The sequence below is a fragment of the Portunus trituberculatus genome, chromosome 24 (genome assembly GCF_017591435.1).
Source record: "Portunus trituberculatus isolate SZX2019 chromosome 24, ASM1759143v1, whole genome shotgun sequence".
NCBI lineage: Eukaryota > Metazoa > Arthropoda > Malacostraca > Decapoda > Portunidae > Portunus > Portunus trituberculatus.
In genome coordinates, this window is record NC_059278.1 from 5,426,233 (window position 1) to 5,445,075 (window position 18,843).

The 18,843-nt window shown below is 36.6% G+C and overlaps 1 protein-coding gene across 1 annotated transcript in view; it reads right to left on the bottom strand.

The window, feature by feature from the left end:
• Positions 1-2,851: 2,851 nt before the first annotated feature.
• The window catches only part of LOC123508475, a 67,878-nt gene continuing 51,886 nt past the window's right edge, over positions 2,852-18,843 (bottom strand). The window contains exons 15-26 of the mRNA XM_045262226.1: positions 17,052-17,290; positions 16,208-16,410; positions 15,232-16,037; positions 13,224-13,305; positions 12,263-12,446; positions 10,683-11,019; positions 10,285-10,427; positions 9,887-10,077; positions 9,461-9,631; positions 7,219-7,362; positions 6,751-6,832; positions 2,852-3,563 (exon numbers count right to left, since the gene is read on the bottom strand). Coding sequence (XP_045118161.1) covers positions 3,393-3,563; positions 6,751-6,832; positions 7,219-7,362; positions 9,461-9,631; positions 9,887-10,077; positions 10,285-10,427; positions 10,683-11,019; positions 12,263-12,446; positions 13,224-13,305; positions 15,232-16,037; positions 16,208-16,410; positions 17,052-17,290 — 2,753 coding nt within the window. The 3' untranslated portion in view covers positions 2,852-3,392. The remainder of the gene's footprint in view (positions 3,564-6,750; positions 6,833-7,218; positions 7,363-9,460; positions 9,632-9,886; positions 10,078-10,284; positions 10,428-10,682; positions 11,020-12,262; positions 12,447-13,223; positions 13,306-15,231; positions 16,038-16,207; positions 16,411-17,051; positions 17,291-18,843) is intronic.

The following is an 18,843-nucleotide window of genomic DNA, read 5'->3' on the forward strand; positions in this document are numbered from 1 at the left end:
TGAATTTGGTATTAATACTTCTTGAGTAAGGTATCATGCTGCCCTACTGATTGCTTGTTCTTGCTAATTATCTTAATTTACAAAATAATTTATTCTTCAAGTTGACCTACTTATTGCAAACACTTGAACACACATTCCACTTTATTGCTTCTATGTAGTGCTATAGCCTGTCAGCTGATAGCATACAATATCAGAACAAAGAAATGACAATAATGTTTTACTGAGATGCTGAAGTTACTAACATGCTATCGCAGGTGAGTGACTTATCCAGCGGTGATAAGGTAATTGTAGTAATTCGTGTGGGACATACAGAGAGGGTGCCTTTGATGTAAAAGGTATCGTTACTTTTTTGTTACAGTAAGTATTATACTATATTATTCATCACATATGTAAGATGGGATTAAAAATATCTGGTATGTACTAAGCAGAAAACATAAAATGCAAAGATAAGTGTAGTGTAAAATAATGAAGATAATAGTTGCTCTCAGTGAAAAGTCATATTCCAGCAATTAAATTAAACCAAAATTATGTACTACTAAAAATGAGGTCACAGAACAAGCTTGATTATGCTAGGATATTAAGTGATACAAGGACCTCACTAAACAAAGCATTAGAAGGATACAAATTAGTAATTATGGGGAATTTTTACCATAAGGAGGCGGTGGCCTAGTGGATAAAGTGGTGAGCGTGGGATCGGGCAGATGTCCACATGTAGGTTCAAATCCCACCACATATTGCCTTGATTTGATAATTAGCCATTTGTCGAGTGGTTTAAAGTTACCTACTTAACACCATGATATCCAGGTTCTAGGTGGTTACACCAAAGATGTGCTAGGGGCCTGATAATGGCCCTAATATGGTTACCACTATGAATAAAATTGCCTGTGCCACTAATGGGTCGAAGTTGAACAGCACTTCCCATACTCTTCAAGTACTATAGGCCAGGACATAAAAAAGAAAAAAAAAAAAAATGCTAGGAGGAAATATCAACAGAAGGGGACAAGAACTCAGTGAGATACTAGTGGACTTGCTTTTATCAAAAGGATCTTGAAACTTCCGTCTTAAATGAGTTCATGATTAAGAATACTAGTTAACATTTAAATTAGAGAGGTGGACAGAATAGGGGTGAGAGAAAGAATTCTTGTGCAGTGAGGTCATGCCAGGACAGTTAGCAAGATCAGAGGATCAGTTAGCATGAAAATGGCAGTAGAAGTAGCAAGAGGTCTAACATGGCAGCTTTAAGAAAGACGTTAAAGATAGTCAGTCACAAAGGAGTTGATGAAGTGAAGAATGTTTGATTCCACTTTCTAAAATAACAATAGAATGGAATCTCCCCATATGTGTGAAGCATACTCCATACATGGATGGATAAACCCCCTGTATAAAGTTATTAGTTGGAGGGGGAAGTGAGAAAACTGGCAGAGATGACTTAGAATGCCTAACTTCATAGAAGATGTTTTAGCAAGAGATGAGAAGTGAAGTTTCTAGTTTATATAATAAGCAATGGAGAAACTGAGGATAGTCAGTGTAGAAGAGGGGGACAGTTAAATGTCATTGAAGAATAGGTCTGGAAGGTGGAACTTACTATGACACAGTGGGTTCAAAATATTATCAGATTTAGAAGTGATGATGAACCATCAGGAATAGATCTAATATTTACAAAGGAACTAGAGATTGTGGTAAAATTGAGTATAAACATTTCGTTGGAAAAAGTGATCATATGTTATTGGAACTAGAACTAATGTAACATATGAAAATAAAAATGAAAAGCAAACATAAGAGTAATATACATATAGTAAAATGGACTTTAGTAGATTCAGAAAGTACTTTTAGGAGATAGATTGGGATGACTTATATAAAAGAAGCAGCTGTAGGAGAAAAAATGGAATTCTGACAAAAATATAATAAAAGAATGAATAAGTATATACAAAGATTAAAACTTAGTAAAATAGATATATAGGGTGGTTTAACAGAAAGTGCCATTATGTAAAGAAAAGAAGAGATATAACATGGAATATGAGAAGAAAAAGAAAACAATGAAGAAATTCAAGAATATATTAAGGAAAGAAATGAGTATGTAAAAGAAAAATGCTAGGAACCTGGAAGGAGGCTAACATCACATGCCAATATATAAAAGAGGTAATAGAAAAGACCTAACAAATTACAGGGCAGAATCCCTAACAAGCACCACAGCAAAAAAATCTGAGAAAGTCATCAAGGATAGATGGATTAAACATCTAAATGAAAACAACATACTAAACTTGAGACAATTTGGATTTAGAGAAGGAAGATTGTGCACTACAAATCTATTGTGTTTATTATAGAATAACAGATGTACTATTGTAATTCAGGAAAGGAGTGGATGGCCTGATTGTGTTTTCTTGAATTTCAAGAAAGCTTTTGATAAGATTCCACACAAAATATATCAGAAAATTAGAAACTATAGGAGGGATTCACGGAAAACTACTAGACTGGATGAAAGACTTTTTAGGAAGTAGAACAATGAAAGACTTCCACTTGGAAAGAAGTTATTAGTCAACACATTCCACAAGGGTCTATGTTGGTTCCAATTATGTTTGCTATACACATATGTAAATCATATAGATGAGAGTATAGACAGTTATAAGAGTTTCTTTGCTGGCGATGCAAAACTACGGAGGCAAATAAATGCAAAAAATAACTGTGGGATATTGCAATAAGATCTTAACAAACTTTGGGAATGAAGTCTTAAATAGGAAATGGATTTTAACAACAAAAAGTGCTGCATAGTGGAATTTGGAAAGAGTAAAAACAGAATACCAGGCCAGTATAAACTTGAAGAAAGGGAGCAAAATAAAAAAAATAAAAAAAGTCCAAGAAATAATGTATTTATTACAGATAATATGTCACCTGATCAATAAATAAATAAAATTGCTAGTGAAACATACAACTTATAAGAAATGCTGGAGTACAGTACATAAAAAGAAATTAAAACTTACAAAGGATCCAAAGAGTAACTACATGATTGGCCCCAACTCTTTTCTGAATTAACTTATGAGGAAAGACTGTAAAAACTATATTTGCCAATGCTAGAACAAAGAAAAAGAGTAAAGGTGATTTGTTAACCATCTAAATCATGAGGAGCATGGTGGTTCGTGATATGGAAGAAATAGTGAAATGGGACCCAGGGGATTCTAGAGGGCATGGAAGGAAACTCAAAAAAAGACAATTATAGAAGAACTTTGAATAACAGCTTCTCCCACAAAGTAGTAGATATGTGGAATGAACTGGATAGAACAGTAGTGTGTGCAAAGATACTATAAGATTTTAAGACCATATCAGACACTAAGAAATACAATGACAGGACAGCACAATCATAGCTTCCCTCCTGTACAATACAAGTAGATGAATACTTAAGTATTCCTGAGCGTTACCAGGTAACCATAATTTGCCAGCCACTGAGTGATCACTTGCCTGTTTTTGTTCATCCATTCAATGTTGTTGGCAATGGTTTCAATAGCCTGGGATACAGCACGCTTAGCACTGCCCAAATTGTCTTTGTTGGTGGATTGGAACTGTTTGAGCTGCAAATAGACACAAAACATTTACCGAGTATAATTGGCTTTCACTTTGAAGTACACTAATATTTTTCATTGTGTATTTTTCTTTTATCTTTTTTGTGTATGTGTGTGTGTGTCTTTCTACTGGAAAAATCTCTCTTCCTTTCCTCAACCCTGTATCAAAATGTGACAAGTATCTGTGTGTGTGTGTGTGTGTGTGTGTGTGTGTGTGTGTGTGTGTGTGTGTGTGTGTGTGTGTGTGTGTGTGTGTGTGTATTTACCTAGTTGTATTTACCTAGTTGTAGTTTTACAGGGCCTGGGCTTTTACGCTCGTGTGGCCCTGTCTCCATATCTACACTTATCCACTTTTTCTTTAAAACTATGCACACTCGTTGCTGTCACCACTTCTTCACTCAGACTGTTCCACGTCTCAACACATCTTTGAGAGAAACTGTATTTTTTTATATCTCTTAGACATCTTCCTTTCCTCAGCTTTTTACTATGCGATCTTGTGCTCCGACTGTCATATTCTTCTCTCAGGAGCAGTTTCTCATTATCCACTTGGTCCATTCTGTTGATCAATTTATAAACTTGTATCAGATCCCCTCTCTCCCTTCTCTGTTCCAGAGTTGGTAGATCCATAGCCTTTAGTCTCTCCTCATATGTCATCCCTTTAAATTCTGGAACCATTTTTTGTAGTCTCTCCAGCTTCTTTATGCATTTCTTTTTATGGGGGGTCCACACTACCCCTGCATATTCCAATCTGGGTCTTATTATAGTACTTATCAATTTCTTCATCATTTCTTTGTCCATGTAATGAAATGCGAGTTCAATATTCCTTAGCAAATTATATGTCTCTCTGAAGATTTTATCTGTATGGCTTACCGGTTGATTGTTTTCTTCCTCTTCCTTTTTTACTTTCTCCAGTTCTACTCCATCTCCCATCTTGTAGATTCCCACTGGTCGTCTTTCACTCTTTCCCATTTCCATGACATGGCTTTTGTCCACATTGAATTCCATCTCCCACTTTTTACTCCATTCCCAGATCTTATTTAGGTCTTCTTGCAGTATTTCACAATCCTCTTTTTGCTTTATAACTCTGCACAGTTTTGCATCGTCTGCAAACAGATTTATGTAGCTGTTCACTCCTTTTGGCATGTCATTTATACATATGAGGAAAAGTATTGGCGCCATTACTGACCCCTGCGGCACTCTGCTCTCTACTGCTCTCCACTCGGACTTCATATCTTTGACTACCGTCCTTATTTCTCTCCCCCTCAAGTAATTTTCCATCCATTTCAATGTGCTTCATTTTAAGCCTCCCTTCTCCTCTAACTTCCACAATAACCTTGCATGTGGTGTATTTACCTAGTTGTATTTACCTAGTTGTAGTTTTACAGGGCCTGGGCTTTATGCTCGTGTGGTCCCGTCTCCATATCTACACTTATCCAATTTTTCTTTAAAACTATGTACACTCTTTGCTGACACCACTTTCTCACTCAAACTGTTCCAAGTCTCAATACATCATTGCGGGAAACTAAATTTTTTAACATCTCTCTGACATCGTCCCTTCTTTAGTTTCTTACTATGCGATCTTGTGCTTCTAAAGTCATATTCTTCTCTCAGGATCAGTTTCTCATTATCCACTTCATCCATTCCGTTAATCAATTTATAAACTTGTATCAGATCCCCTCTCTCTCTTCTCTGCTCCAAGGTTGGTAGATCCATAGCCTTTAGTCTCTCCTCATATGTCATCCCTTTAAATTCTGGAACCATTCTTGTAGCCATTTTTTTGTAGTCTCTCTGATTTTCTTATGTGTTTCTTTTATGGGAGTCCACACAACTCCTGCATATTCCAATCTAGGTCTTATTTTAGTACTTATCAATTTCTTCATCATTTCCTTGTCCATATAGTGAAATGCTACTCCAATATTCCTTAGCAAATTATACGTCTCTCTGAAAATTCTATCAATATGGCTTACCGGTTGATTATTTTCTTCCATTGTCACTCCCAAGTCCTTTTCCTTTTTTACTTTTTCTAGTTCTACTCCATCTCCCATCTTATAGATTCCCACTGGTCGTCTTTCACTTTTTCCCATTTCCATGACATGGCTTTTGTCCACATTGAATTCCATCTCCCATTTTTTGCTCCATTTCCAGATATTGTTTAAGTCTTCCTGTAGCATTTCACAATCCTCTTTTTGTTTAATGACTTTGCACAGTTTCGCATCGTCCGCAAACAGATTTATGTAGCTGTTCACTCCCTCTGGCATGTCATTTATATATACGAGAAAAAGTATTGGCGCCAATACTGACCCCTGTGGCACTCCGCTGTCTACTGTTCTCCACTTGGACTTCGTATCTTTAACTATCATCCTTATTTCTCTCCCCCTTAAATAATTCTTCATCCATCTCAATGTGCTTCCTTTTAAGCCACCCTTCTTCTCTAACTTCCATAGTAATCTTTCATGTGGCACTTTATCAAATGCCTTTTTTAGATCTAAATAAATACAGTCAACCCATCCCTCTCTCTCTTTTACTTTATCAACTATTCTAGATTAGAAACTCAATAAATTTGTGTGTGTGTATTTACCTAATTGTATTTACCTAATTGTAACATACGGGAAAAGAGCTATGCTCGTGTTGTCCCGTCTCCATATCTATTAATGTCCAGCTTTTTCTTAAAATCATGAATATTCCTTGCGTTGACCACTTCCACGTCTAAACTATTCCATGCTTCCACCCTTCTATGAGGGAAGCTATATTTTTTCACATCTCTCCTATAAGTGGCCATTTTTAGTTTTTTCCCATGCCCTCTCGACATTCTTTCATTCCACATACACAGATCTTCCCTATCCATTTTTTCCATGCCAATCATCACTCTGTATATTGCTATCAGGTCTCCCCTTTCTCTTCTGTTTTCCAGGGTCGGAAGTTGCATTCTTTTCAGTCTGTCTTCATAAGTCAAATCTCTTAAGTCAGGCACCATTTTTGTTGCAACCCTCTGTACTTTCTCTAGTTTCCTTATGTGTTTCTTTAAGTTCGGAGCCCACTGTATTGTTGCATATTCAAGCCTCGGTCTTATCATTGCAGTAATTATTTTCTTCATCATTTCTTCATCTAGTGTATGTGTGTGTGTGTGTGTGTGTGTGTGTGTGTGTGTGTGTGTGTGTGTGTGTGTGTGTGTGTGTATCTCTTGGTGTCTAATTACCTCTGTTAAGTATAAGTCTTTGCTCATGCCATTTGTTGTTGCTTTTATTATCCAACGAAGACCAAAAGAGCTGGTACCCATACTGGAAAGAGAGTCATAAGGAGTTACCATATATATATATATATATATATATATATATATATATATATATATATATATATATATATATATATATATATATATATATATATATATATATATATATATATATATATATATATATATATATATATATGAGTTATCATATGAGTTTATAGGAAATTAATGTCATCTTTACATTTTTATGATAATGTTGAATGATTTGTAAAACTTGTAGGTATATAAACACATTCAAGCAAATTATAATTATAGTACATTTATCTGTACTAGCATCTTGTCATGAAAATTGAAAGATAACCATATAAATTTTCATCCATATAAGATTTGTCTTTCACACTGTATTATTCTGAAACATTTTGACATACTTACTACTCAGTAATATTATGCCACTGATCTCTTAAGAAATTCCAAGCGAGGTCTTGTCCCACAGTGTTCAAGGCCACAGAAGAGAAAGCCCTCATAGCATCTTGCTTTCTGATGCCGGAGTCTTTGATGAGGGCCATCTCAAGATACCTGGGGAGCCATTCATATGGGTTATTGAATATCTCAGCTAGCAAAATTACGTGTATTGGAAGTCGACAACATAATTGTTTCATAATTGTTATGTACAATTAATATGTCATAATTATGCAGGAATATGGATTCGTGTTGTCACCACAACGTTCTATTATTATGTAAATTAATGCATCGTAATTATGTAAATGTGTGATGTTGCCACGTTTTATCATTACGTACTATTATCATAATTATGTAAATTTGCGACGTTTCCACAACATTCGATTATTATGTAAAATTATTGTCATGATTACCTAGAAATGTGGAATCATGATGATGTTGCCATAATGTCCTATTATTATGTATTATATTTTATTTTGCTATTTATATACTACCTTTTATTATATTTTCTTACATCCCCCTAACGCTTCCCTTGACCAGTCCAGGGAGTATGAATCTTGATTCCAACTCACGTTAGTGTAGTTGATTAGCAAGTTTAACAGATGAGGAAGTACCACTTAGGGATCAAACTTGGGATCTTCCACTTGCTAAGTGGATGTTTTACCGATTACACCACCATCACCTCCTTACATGTGAATAGTGTGATAAACCTTTTAAAAAATGTGTCTCTTTTTCTTCTTTTTTTCTTTCTATTACTGTTGCATTCTATGCCTTAAGCAAAATTCATTTGTTTTCTGCTTCACTGGACAGTATGGAATAAAAAAAAGTAACATACTATTATTTAGGCAGTGCTTATTTCAAAATAATATACCACTAAAGGTTCATAGTAATATACCATGTATATCCACCTCACTTCTGTATGACACCAATGTCACAGGATTTGAATTTGAGAGAATTTTTCCTTCACTGTTTAAAATTATGTCATTTACATTGATAAAATGTGAAAATACTACATTGCTATTAAGTAGTAGGTTATGTCATTATATTAAGTCACTTTTACGTTCATGCAACTTTAATGTTGATATTAAGTTGTAGTTCATGTCACTATGTTATGCCATCATTATGTTTATACATCAGAACATGTCATTATATCATTTTATATCATTAGTATATAATTTTTTTTGTATTTAAGAGGGGCAAACTGGTCAAGGGCAACATAAAACAAAAGAAAAGGCCCACTTAGTTGCCAGTTCTCTTGCAGGTCCAAGAGAGTTAGCCAAAATAAAGAAATAAATGTCTGGAAACTTCCTTTGTAAAATTAATTAAGTCATAATAAACTGGAAATAAAGAAGCAGACAGGGAGTTCCAGAGTTTACCAGAGAAGGGTATGAATGATTGAGAGTAATGATTATACTCTTGCATTAGAGAGTCTGACAGAGTAGGGGTGAGAGAAAGAAGAAAGTCTTGTGCAGTGTGCAGGGAGGCAGTTGGATAAGGGGGAGCAGGCAGTTTGCAAAATCAGTAGAGCAGTTAGCATGGAAATAGTGGTAGAAGATAGCAATAAATGCACCATTCTGGTGGTGAGAAAGAGGCTGAAAGCGGTCAGTCAGTGGAGAGAAGTTGATAAGACTAAAAGCTTTTGATACAACATTGATAACATGAAAATATATTGCCATTCAGTAGCAATTTATGCCATTTTATCATGCTATGTTTACGTTGATAGAACGTAAAAATGCAACATTGATGTCAAGTAGTAGTTTACATCATTATATTACTTCATATATAACATTGATAATAAATAGTAGTTTATATCATGATATTATGTCATTATTACATTCATACAACATGTAAATACAACGATATTAAGTAGTTGTTTGTCATTATATTATGTATTTTTTATGTTGATACAATGTAAAAATATAACTTCAATATAAAGTTGTTGTTTACGTCATTATATTATGTCATATTTACGTTGATACAAAGTGAAAATCTAACTTTGACAACAAATTGTAGTCTATGTTATTGTATAGCATCATATTCACGTTGATACAACATTGGAAATTAAGTAGTAGTTTGTCATTATATTATGTTATAATTATGTTGACACAACATAAGATATAACAGTGATATTGAATAATAGTTTACATCATCACATTATGTCATATTTACGCAGATACAACAGATCATGACGTCCTGGGATAGAATATCATCTCACCTTGACAGAATCCACATCTCCCTGGAGCACCCCAGAGCCGACAGTATTTTTATCTTTTCAGCGGCAACATTTGAATTGAGGTATTGATTCCATGCAAACTCCCATTCCTTGTCCTTACCAGCAGCTATGGCAGTGCAATACACCACATCCTTCAAGTTTGGCGAGATAATGCTGAAAATTGCAAAAGATAACACATCTTCCATTTGGATAATCTAGAGGCAAGTTTTGCATGTACTACTGTGTTGTGGAACATGCAAACACATGCAGCTCATTGAACTTTTTGGAAAAATTTCTAAGGATTCTATTTTAGTATTTCATAACTACGACTTACTTTGTTGGTCCTAAAAAGGAAAGAATGAAAAAAATTCATGACTGTGTTTACAGAATGCTTGAAAGCTTATCTCATTCCTGTCAAGGTGCTTTCACCTTTTGTTCATTGGGTCCATCATCCACTGCTTGAAGAGGTTGACAGACTGAGTGACACAGTCTTCATGACCCAGCTTGCAGGCCCAAGTGAGCATCTTTATCCTTTTGTATTGGTCAAGGTGAGGATCTGCTACAGAGTCTTGGAACCCAACAGACTTGTACAGTGTGTCAAGTAGACTCAGCAAGAAATTCTAGTTAATGGTGTGAAAATGAACATTTGCTATGGTGATGTTGAGATAGTGTATGATTTTTATTTCTAACTTCTCAGTGACGATATTGAAATTTTAATAATATTACCAAATTAATTGGATGGGAAGAAGATAGTTCAGTTTGATAACAACACTATCAGTGATTTGTATGTGATTTATATTCCAATTCTTTAAAGTAATATCATTTACCTTAAGAGATCCATAAGTTCCAGTGCGCGAGAAAAGTTTATCAATATAAGCCAAGTTATTTAGAGCAGTAGCCCAAGGCGTGTATGATGTCTCATTCTTAAGGTATGCAATCAGATCCATTGGCAAGGAATATGATAACTGACCTGAAAATACAATATTAGAATTCAAGCAGCACAAAATTACTAAAAAAGAAAAGTGTTTGTGGCAGAAAACACCCATATCTCCCAATCATCAGTGCTATCCTAGACAGTAGTTTGAAAATGCCCACTGGCACTACATATATGTACCTAACAACTTCATTAAGATGTTAATTTATACTGAAGCCTGGAGGAATCAAATGTTCATGTTAGGAAAAGGTAGTGACTGAAGTATGACCGGAAATAAAGGAATAAAAGTACCTGCTCGTGCCAAGTTGAGTGCGTCATCTATGAGCTGTGCGCGATTGTTGACGTGAATCTTGGTGTGATCAACTTTGAGCTGCTCAATCAGCAGCTTCCAGTTTTTGTCATCGTAGTTGACTCTATAGTAGCCAGTCTCCTGCACATTGAATATCACCCACTGCTTACTGTCTGGGAGGGACCGGATGGTGATGTTAGTGTCAGTCTTTGAGAGCCACATGGAGGGTGCTGTATTGTTGAAGTTAGCAGTGGCCTGTGTGGTGTAGGAAAGTGGCACCCACCACCTGTAGACATGAGTGTCTGTGGAGTTGGAATCTTTCCTTAAAAGGAACCGCTCCTGGTGAAACAAATAGTAATATAATGTTAGGTATCTTGTTCATACTTTTACTTCCAGAATAATCACTATTATCTAATTGCCCTCAAACTTTTACCTGTGTGTCTGTTTTACTTCTGTTTGGTAGAATTTTATTTTGAATATGATTTCTTTCATGTGGGTTTCAAGATTGTGGACTTTAAAAATGTATCCTGAACTACATTTAGAAAGTCCTTTTCACTGTCCCTCATTGTCTTCGTCAATATTCCTAGTGTTAAAATCTCCTGATACAAATACCTGACTGTATCTCCCTGCACTATTCATCTCTTTCCATAGTGAATTTGAACATTCTTGACTAGTGATCAATGACCTATACAGAAATCTAAAAATATTTTTTTTTATGCAAGAGGGGAGACTGAAACTGCAGGTTTCCTAAAAGATTTAAAAGGAATTAGCCAAAAGATAGGGACAGATGTCTTGAAACCTCCCTCGTAAAAGAAGTCAAGTCATAGGAAGATGGAAATACAGAAGCAGGTAGGGAGTTCCTGAATTTACCTGAGAAAGGTATGAATGATAGAGTACTGGTTAACTCTTGGACAGAGTAGGCATTAGAGGAAGAAGAAAGCCTTGTGCAACGAGGCTGCAGAAGGAGGGAAGGCATGCAGTTAGCAAGATCAGTAGAGCAGTTAACATGAAAATAGCAATAAAAGATAGAAAGAGATGCAACATTCTGGTGGTCAGAAAGAGGCTGAAATCAGTCAGTCAGAGAAAGGGAGTTAATGAGACAAAAAGCTTTTAATTGTACCCTATTTAACAAAACTGTGTGAGTGGAACTCCCCAAACGTGAAAAGTACTCCATACAAGGACGGATAAGGCCCTTGTATGGAGTTAGCAGTTGCAGCAGCGGGAAAACTGGCAGAGACACCTCAGAATGCCTAACTTCATAGAAGCTGTTTTAGCAAAAGATGAGATGTGAAATTTCCAGTTAAGATTATGAGTAAAGGACAGGCCAAGGATATTCATTGTAGAAGATAGGGAGAGCTGAGTGTCATGGAAGAAGAGGGGATAGTTGTCTGGAGATGGAGGAATTGAGTTTTTGAGGCATTGAACACTCCTAAATCTATTGTTTGTGTTCCTTAATACCTAACCATACTGACTCTGATCACTCAATTATATTTTTTACTTACTGGGCATTAGAGTGACTTTCCATCATAGTAGAAATTACAATGATAAAATGATATCTCTTCCATTCATCTCAAGACATTACCTGTGTGACTGTGGCTGAAGCTCCATCAGCACTTCTTATGACTGTGATCACAGGATATCCCATCTGTAGTGTCCATGTGTCCATAATAGTCTTGACAGTGACACACTTGACAAGTGTCAAGTCCTGATGGCCTGCTTGTGTCAGGAAGTCCCACAGATCATCTTGTTCAGCATTGCTATATGCTCTATTTTGAAATAGGAAGAGGAGGAGAAGCATGAGGATGGGTGCCACATTATAGTTCCTTTGCATGCATATTCCAGTTCAGTTAATGTGTGCTGTCACAGAATATGACTTATGACAAAATCTATCTTCATACCAGATTGAAGTTCTGTGTGAGAGGAGGAGCTGAGATGAGGCACTAACATGCACATTCACATTCTTACAAAAGTTACCATAATGATACATCTTAGCATATAGATCTCTAGGGATGCAGGGGAATATAATCCTTCCTGACCATAGTGTGTGAGGGTGGGTCAGTTGGGCAACACTGAGCTTCAGAGTGCAATAGCAGAACCCTTTTTTTTTTTTTTTTTTTTTTTTTTTTTTTCGGAAGACCTATAGCGCCCGAAGGCACACTTGAAGAGTGTATGGGAAGTGCTGTTCAACTTCTGCCCATTAGTGGCGCAGGCAATTTTACTTATAGTGGTACCCATATTAGGGCCCATATCACCACCCAAGCTCATCTTGAGTGTAACCACCTAGAACCTGGGTATCATGGTGATATGTAGGTAACTTTAAACCACTCGACAAATGGCAAAGTGTTTTAAGGCTGTACGTGGTGGGATTCGAACCTACGCGTGGATGTCTGCCTGATCCTACGCTCACCACCTTATCCACTATGCCACCGCCTCCCTATACTTGTGCTGTACTATCTAAGTTACGGGCTCATCACATTTCCTACATCTAAGCTGACTGGACCAGATGCATTTAAATCATAATTGTCATGTATACAGCTGCTCACCTGGTTTTCAGGTAGTTAGTGAGACCCTTGCGGAAGGTTGCCTCCGTCAGGAAATATTTCATCATTCTGATTATTGAAGCACCTTGGGATTAGAAAAGTCAAATTATATTTTTTAGAAAAATTTTGTCTGTTTTCAAAATGATGTAGTGGCCAGGAAGAGTTAGGATATGCTACATTTATTCTCTATTTTGTGAAAAGAAAAATATCCTTATGCATCATGATAATGATTATGATAATAAAGATAATAATGATAATGGTAATGCAGTCAACTCTCGGTTAATTGAGTTTGAATATTGCAATTTTGATTTAACATGATTTGAATGTAAGGAGATACAATTCTTGGGGGAATCCTACTGAGACTGATTCTTAAAAAATACCTTCCATCTTTATCAGTTGAAAGATACCATCTTTGAGAAATTGGTATTCTTAAGAGCGAACACTGCCTTCCTGCAACTTTGGAAGGCAATGATCAGAGAGGATTTACCTTTGCCATGAAGGTAAACCAAGACTCATGTTTTCATCATTATATACCTTTGCATAAATGTTGCCAAAATACATATTACAGTATCATTTTTTTGTGAACTAATTGGCTTTAAAAACTAAAAATATACAGGTCATTGTTCAAATAACCTACTTTACAAAAACTGATTGGAACCAAACCCAACATTGCTGCCACCAGCTTCACTCACTGTATCTTCATCTCCTAAGTTTTCTATTAGAATTCTACTTAGCTTACGATCAGATGTTTTTTTTTTTATTTTTTACTTATTTATTTATTATTATTATTATTTTTTTTTTACATTATGGCCTATAGCACCTGTAGGCACACTTGAAGAGTGTATGGGAAGCACTGTTCAGCTTCCGCCCATTAGTGGCGCAGGCAATTTTATTTATAGTGGTACCCATATTAGGGCCCATATCACCACCCAAGCTCATCTTGAGTGTAACCACCCAGAACCTGGGTATCATGATGATATGTAGGTAACTTTAAACCACTAGACAAATGGCAAAGTGTTTTAAGGCTGTACGTGGTGGGATTCGAACCTACGCGTGGACGTCTGCCTAATCCCACGCTCACCACCTTATCCACTATGCCATGTATGTCTTTATCTCTTGATAATTACCCATTTATGTAGATAATTGGTCAACTGTCCTCTTTCCTTAGCTTGCACAGTTGAAGGAGGTAGCAGTTCTCTTCCATATTAAGGCCATTATATGCCCATCAGTGATTTTATTTAGAAGCATTTTTGCCTGGCTCACCAAGTGTGTGAATAAATCATGCAGTAATAGGGCTTGTTCTCTTTGTAAAATTTTCTGTGTTGCCTGTGGGGAATGGTGAGGCAGCATGGTCTGGACTGCATGGCTCAAGCAGCTGGTGATGGTAAACAAACACTGCTACCAACCACCACAAAATTTTACTCATGGTTTATTTCTTTAAACTCATTAATGATAAATATATGAATATGGGATAATATTCCTCGCATATAAAATCCTACAAGTCACGTTGAATTAATAATTTTTTAATTTCCCGGGCAAGAAAGATGTGCAGGTGAGAATGTGTTATTATTGTTTCCATGACCTAGAGATGTATTAAATTATTTTTTAAGGTTTGAGTAACAAAATCCCCAAAATAGGCTGATTCCCAGTGGCCAGGAACATAATCCCCCCTATTACCATTGTTGTCTATGGGAAAATTATTTGAATAATGTGATTTTGAAAAATGTGACGTCTCCAGGAATGTAACCCTTGAATTTATTGAGAGTTGACTAATTAGTTATAATTAATGATTGATAAATATATTATAGTAACAATAATAATAATAATAATTAAGAATACATTGTAATAATAGTAAGATTAGTAAAAGTACTAAAGATAATTATTATAATTAAATTTTCACATAGAGACATTGAAACCCTAGCTTAAGAGATGGATGAGAGTGAAGGAATATTTTAAGAAATAAAGTTATGGGGACACATATTTATCTCAAGGCTTGTAGGCTACAACTTACCTTTGGAATAAGAGATGGTATCAAATATCTCATATATCTCATCAGGATGACCAACAGGGATGTTGATGGGATGGGAGGACTCAAGGCAGTCAAGTCTTAAAACCTTGTGTAAGTCTACCACAATGAATTGCTCCATCATTTGCCACTCTGGCTCAGCATGGTCAGTGCCCACATATTCCATATAGTTTGCAAAGCCCTCATTGAGCCACAGATCTGTCCACCATTTTGGAGTTACCAGGTTCCCAAACCACTGGTGAGCCAGCTCGTGTGCAACGACTATCGCCACTCGCTGTTTGTTGTAGGCTGCAGATACCTTCGGGTCATACAGCATCGCTGTCTCTCTGTAGGTGATAAGGCCCCAGTTTTCCATGGCACCTGCTGCAAAGTCTGGGATGGCAATCATGTCTTGTTTTGGGAGTGGGTATGGGATGCTGAAGTAGTCTTCAAAGAAGGTGAGGATATTTGGGCCAATTTCAAGTGAATAATTTGCCTGGTTTATGGCAGCTTCTCGTGCCAACGTCCTGAAGGTCACTCCATTCTGTGTGGTGACTTCCTTTGATGAGAAGTCGGACACTAGGAATGCCACAAGATAGGTGGACATAGGGACACTGGTGTTGAAGTGGTCCCACATCCATCCCTGCTGACCTTCTATTGGCTGGCTGCTTATTTTAGGCATATTAGAGATGGCAGACATGTCTATCTCCCTTGCCAGGAACACCTCAAACGTTGCTTTCATGGCTGGCTCATCGAAGCATGGGAAGGCACGGCGGGCATCTGTCGGCTGGAATTGTGTCACAGCAAGCCACCTGTGGTACAGTGAACAGGTGGTTCATTCTGTGTCTGTCCTTTTGCATTATTAGTAGACAATGAATATTAGATGTCACATGGATCTAATAGTGTGTTCTGATATGCCCTGAGTTCCCAGTGTTTCTTCCTATTCTTGTTATATCAATGTACAGATTCCATACACACATACCTCTTTATTCCATTTGAATCTCTGTATGAAGATCTATAGAAACCATGCAACTTGTCATTGAGATAACCTGTAAATTCCATAGACAGCACATATCGGCGACCTTTGGTCAGTGGTTGTTGGAGGTGAGCATGGTAAAACTGGCGCTGGTTGTCATAAGTCTGCTTAAGGATGATGATCTTCATTGCATTTCTGGCATCCACTATCTGTATTTATTATTACCAGTGTTGAGCTTGGTCAGCATAATCCATCAAGATTTATTTTAGTTAACTTATTTTAGATAAATGTTTGTATTAATAATTATAGAGATAGCAACTCACTCAGTTTTCACTAAATTAATTCCACTAATTTTAGGTTATTGAATCCGAAAGTCATACATATTTATCATTGCCTATTTGAATTATGTATTTTTCATGTTTTTGCATTTTTAAGGCAATGTAAAGAGGCTGGTACACTTCAACAAAGACTCTTTATATTAAGGTAATGACTGAGAATGTTTGCCTACACCATGAACATTGTGGTGAAGATGTTATTCTCCAAAGAATTAAAAACTTGGAAAATGTTTTGCAAGCATAAAAAAAGTAGGCATACCATTGGATTCCTACAAAGGTTATGAAAAGGAAAAAATATCTATGAATGTGAAGTTTTAAGTGATTGTATCCTTCTGCCAACATTGAAATATGGATGAGAAACTTGAACATGGAAGATAAAAAAAATGGCTTTTCCTGTAGAAATATATAAATGTGGAATAAAATAACAGGAAGATAGCAATATCAGCAAAGAGAAAGCCTGGAGACAACCATGAGGTACAAGTCAGACCCTAACAGATTAAATCTGCAGCACATACCTTGACTGTTTCATTGTGTGTGATGATGTCAGCCATGTGGAGGGTAAAAACAGAGGTTTCTGTCACCACCTCCACCTCCACCTGTACATATCCAATGATACTAAAATTTCCCCTGATCAAGGGCTGGAGCTGAAGCAGATAGTGAAGAGGTCGGAGAGAAGTTGGCAGTCTCACATCCGTGACTTTTGTGCTTGATGAAATTACAGGTGTAGAGTTGCCATCCTGGGAACAATAGTTCACTGGTAAAATGAAGTGGTGGAAGCTTTAGTGGTATTATAATAATTATTTCCACCTTGTAAGCTTGTATTTTAAGAAAACTTTAACCTGCAAGAAGATAGCACAGAAAGCTTTAGTGAAACCTGAGGTGCTTTTGTATTATCACTGTTGATTGAGTACTGCCTAATGACAACCTGTCTTCTGCTAAGTTCCTACAGGGTTTACTTCTGTTCTCATAGTGTCAGTTAAGTACTACCTTTAGCCCATAAATTCCCGTGAAAAGCCCACATGGTATAAAAAAAAGAAAAAAAAAGAGAGACGTTGTGAAGTTCAATTTGGCTAGAAATATGGAAGATAGTGGAAATTGAAATTGAAGATGTGGTCATAGATATTTCATCAGTTAACCAAAAAATGTCCATAGAATAATAAGTGGTGTAAATGTTTGGACATTCATTCCTTACTTCAATTCACATCTTATCTTTTCTTGTGTGACTAAAGTTTTCCCATTGTAAATCCTAATCTGTCACCAGTACTGCCCCAAAGTTAGTAAACTACATAAAAGATAAGAAAATTTGTGGGAAAACAGGCCTTTAAACTTCTGTTAAATCAGTGAGGATCTTATAAAAGTACCATACGTTTCAATTTCATAATTGTAGTGTTGTCCTCTATACCTCTCTCCTAACTCCTTTGATTATAAGGAATTCTTGGAGTGTGTAACTTCCAAAGTGGAAAAACATTTTGACTCTCCATGACCTAGACCAACTGGTGCAACATCATGCTCGTATTCCTGACCATCTTGGAAACATGCTTAAAGTTCTACATCTTTTCCTAATCTCTAATCCTTCTGCTTATTGTCACCCCATCTTCTCCTTTGGGATCCTCAGATCTTAATCTCATATCCATATCTTGTCCTATTGCTCCAATTCCTTCTCAGGACCCCCCAAAAGCAGAGTTGTGTCTGGTTGGATAAAAGTAGATAAATATAGAAACTTGAACCCTGTAATATACCACTAGGTAAAAACAACCAGATAAACACACACACACACACACACACACACACACACACACACACACACACACACACACACACACACACACACACACACACACACAGTCAAGGTACACTGATGTATTGCTCTTTTCACTAGAATTAGATGTCATTCCATGAAACAATTTTTACATCTGAAGCACAAGATTGCATAGTAAAAAGCAGAGAAAAGGAAGATGTCCGAGAGATATTAAAAAATATAGTTTCCCGCAGAGATGTATTGAGACATGGAACAGTTTAAATGAAGAAGTAGTGTCTGGAACGAGTGTGCATACTTTTAAAGTAAGATTGGAGAAGTGTAGATATGGAGACGGGGCCACACGAGCATAAAGCCCAGGCCCTGTAAAACTACAACTAAGTAAATACAACTAGGTAAATACACACACACACACACGCGCGCGCCCCATGGAGAGTGGAGGTGCCTCCTGCTCAGAGTGGCATCTAACTAACACTCCACACGCTAAGCAATGTGCTTGGAGTGAGAACCGTCATTGGTACTAAAGGGCGACCAGAGCGAGTGAACGAGTG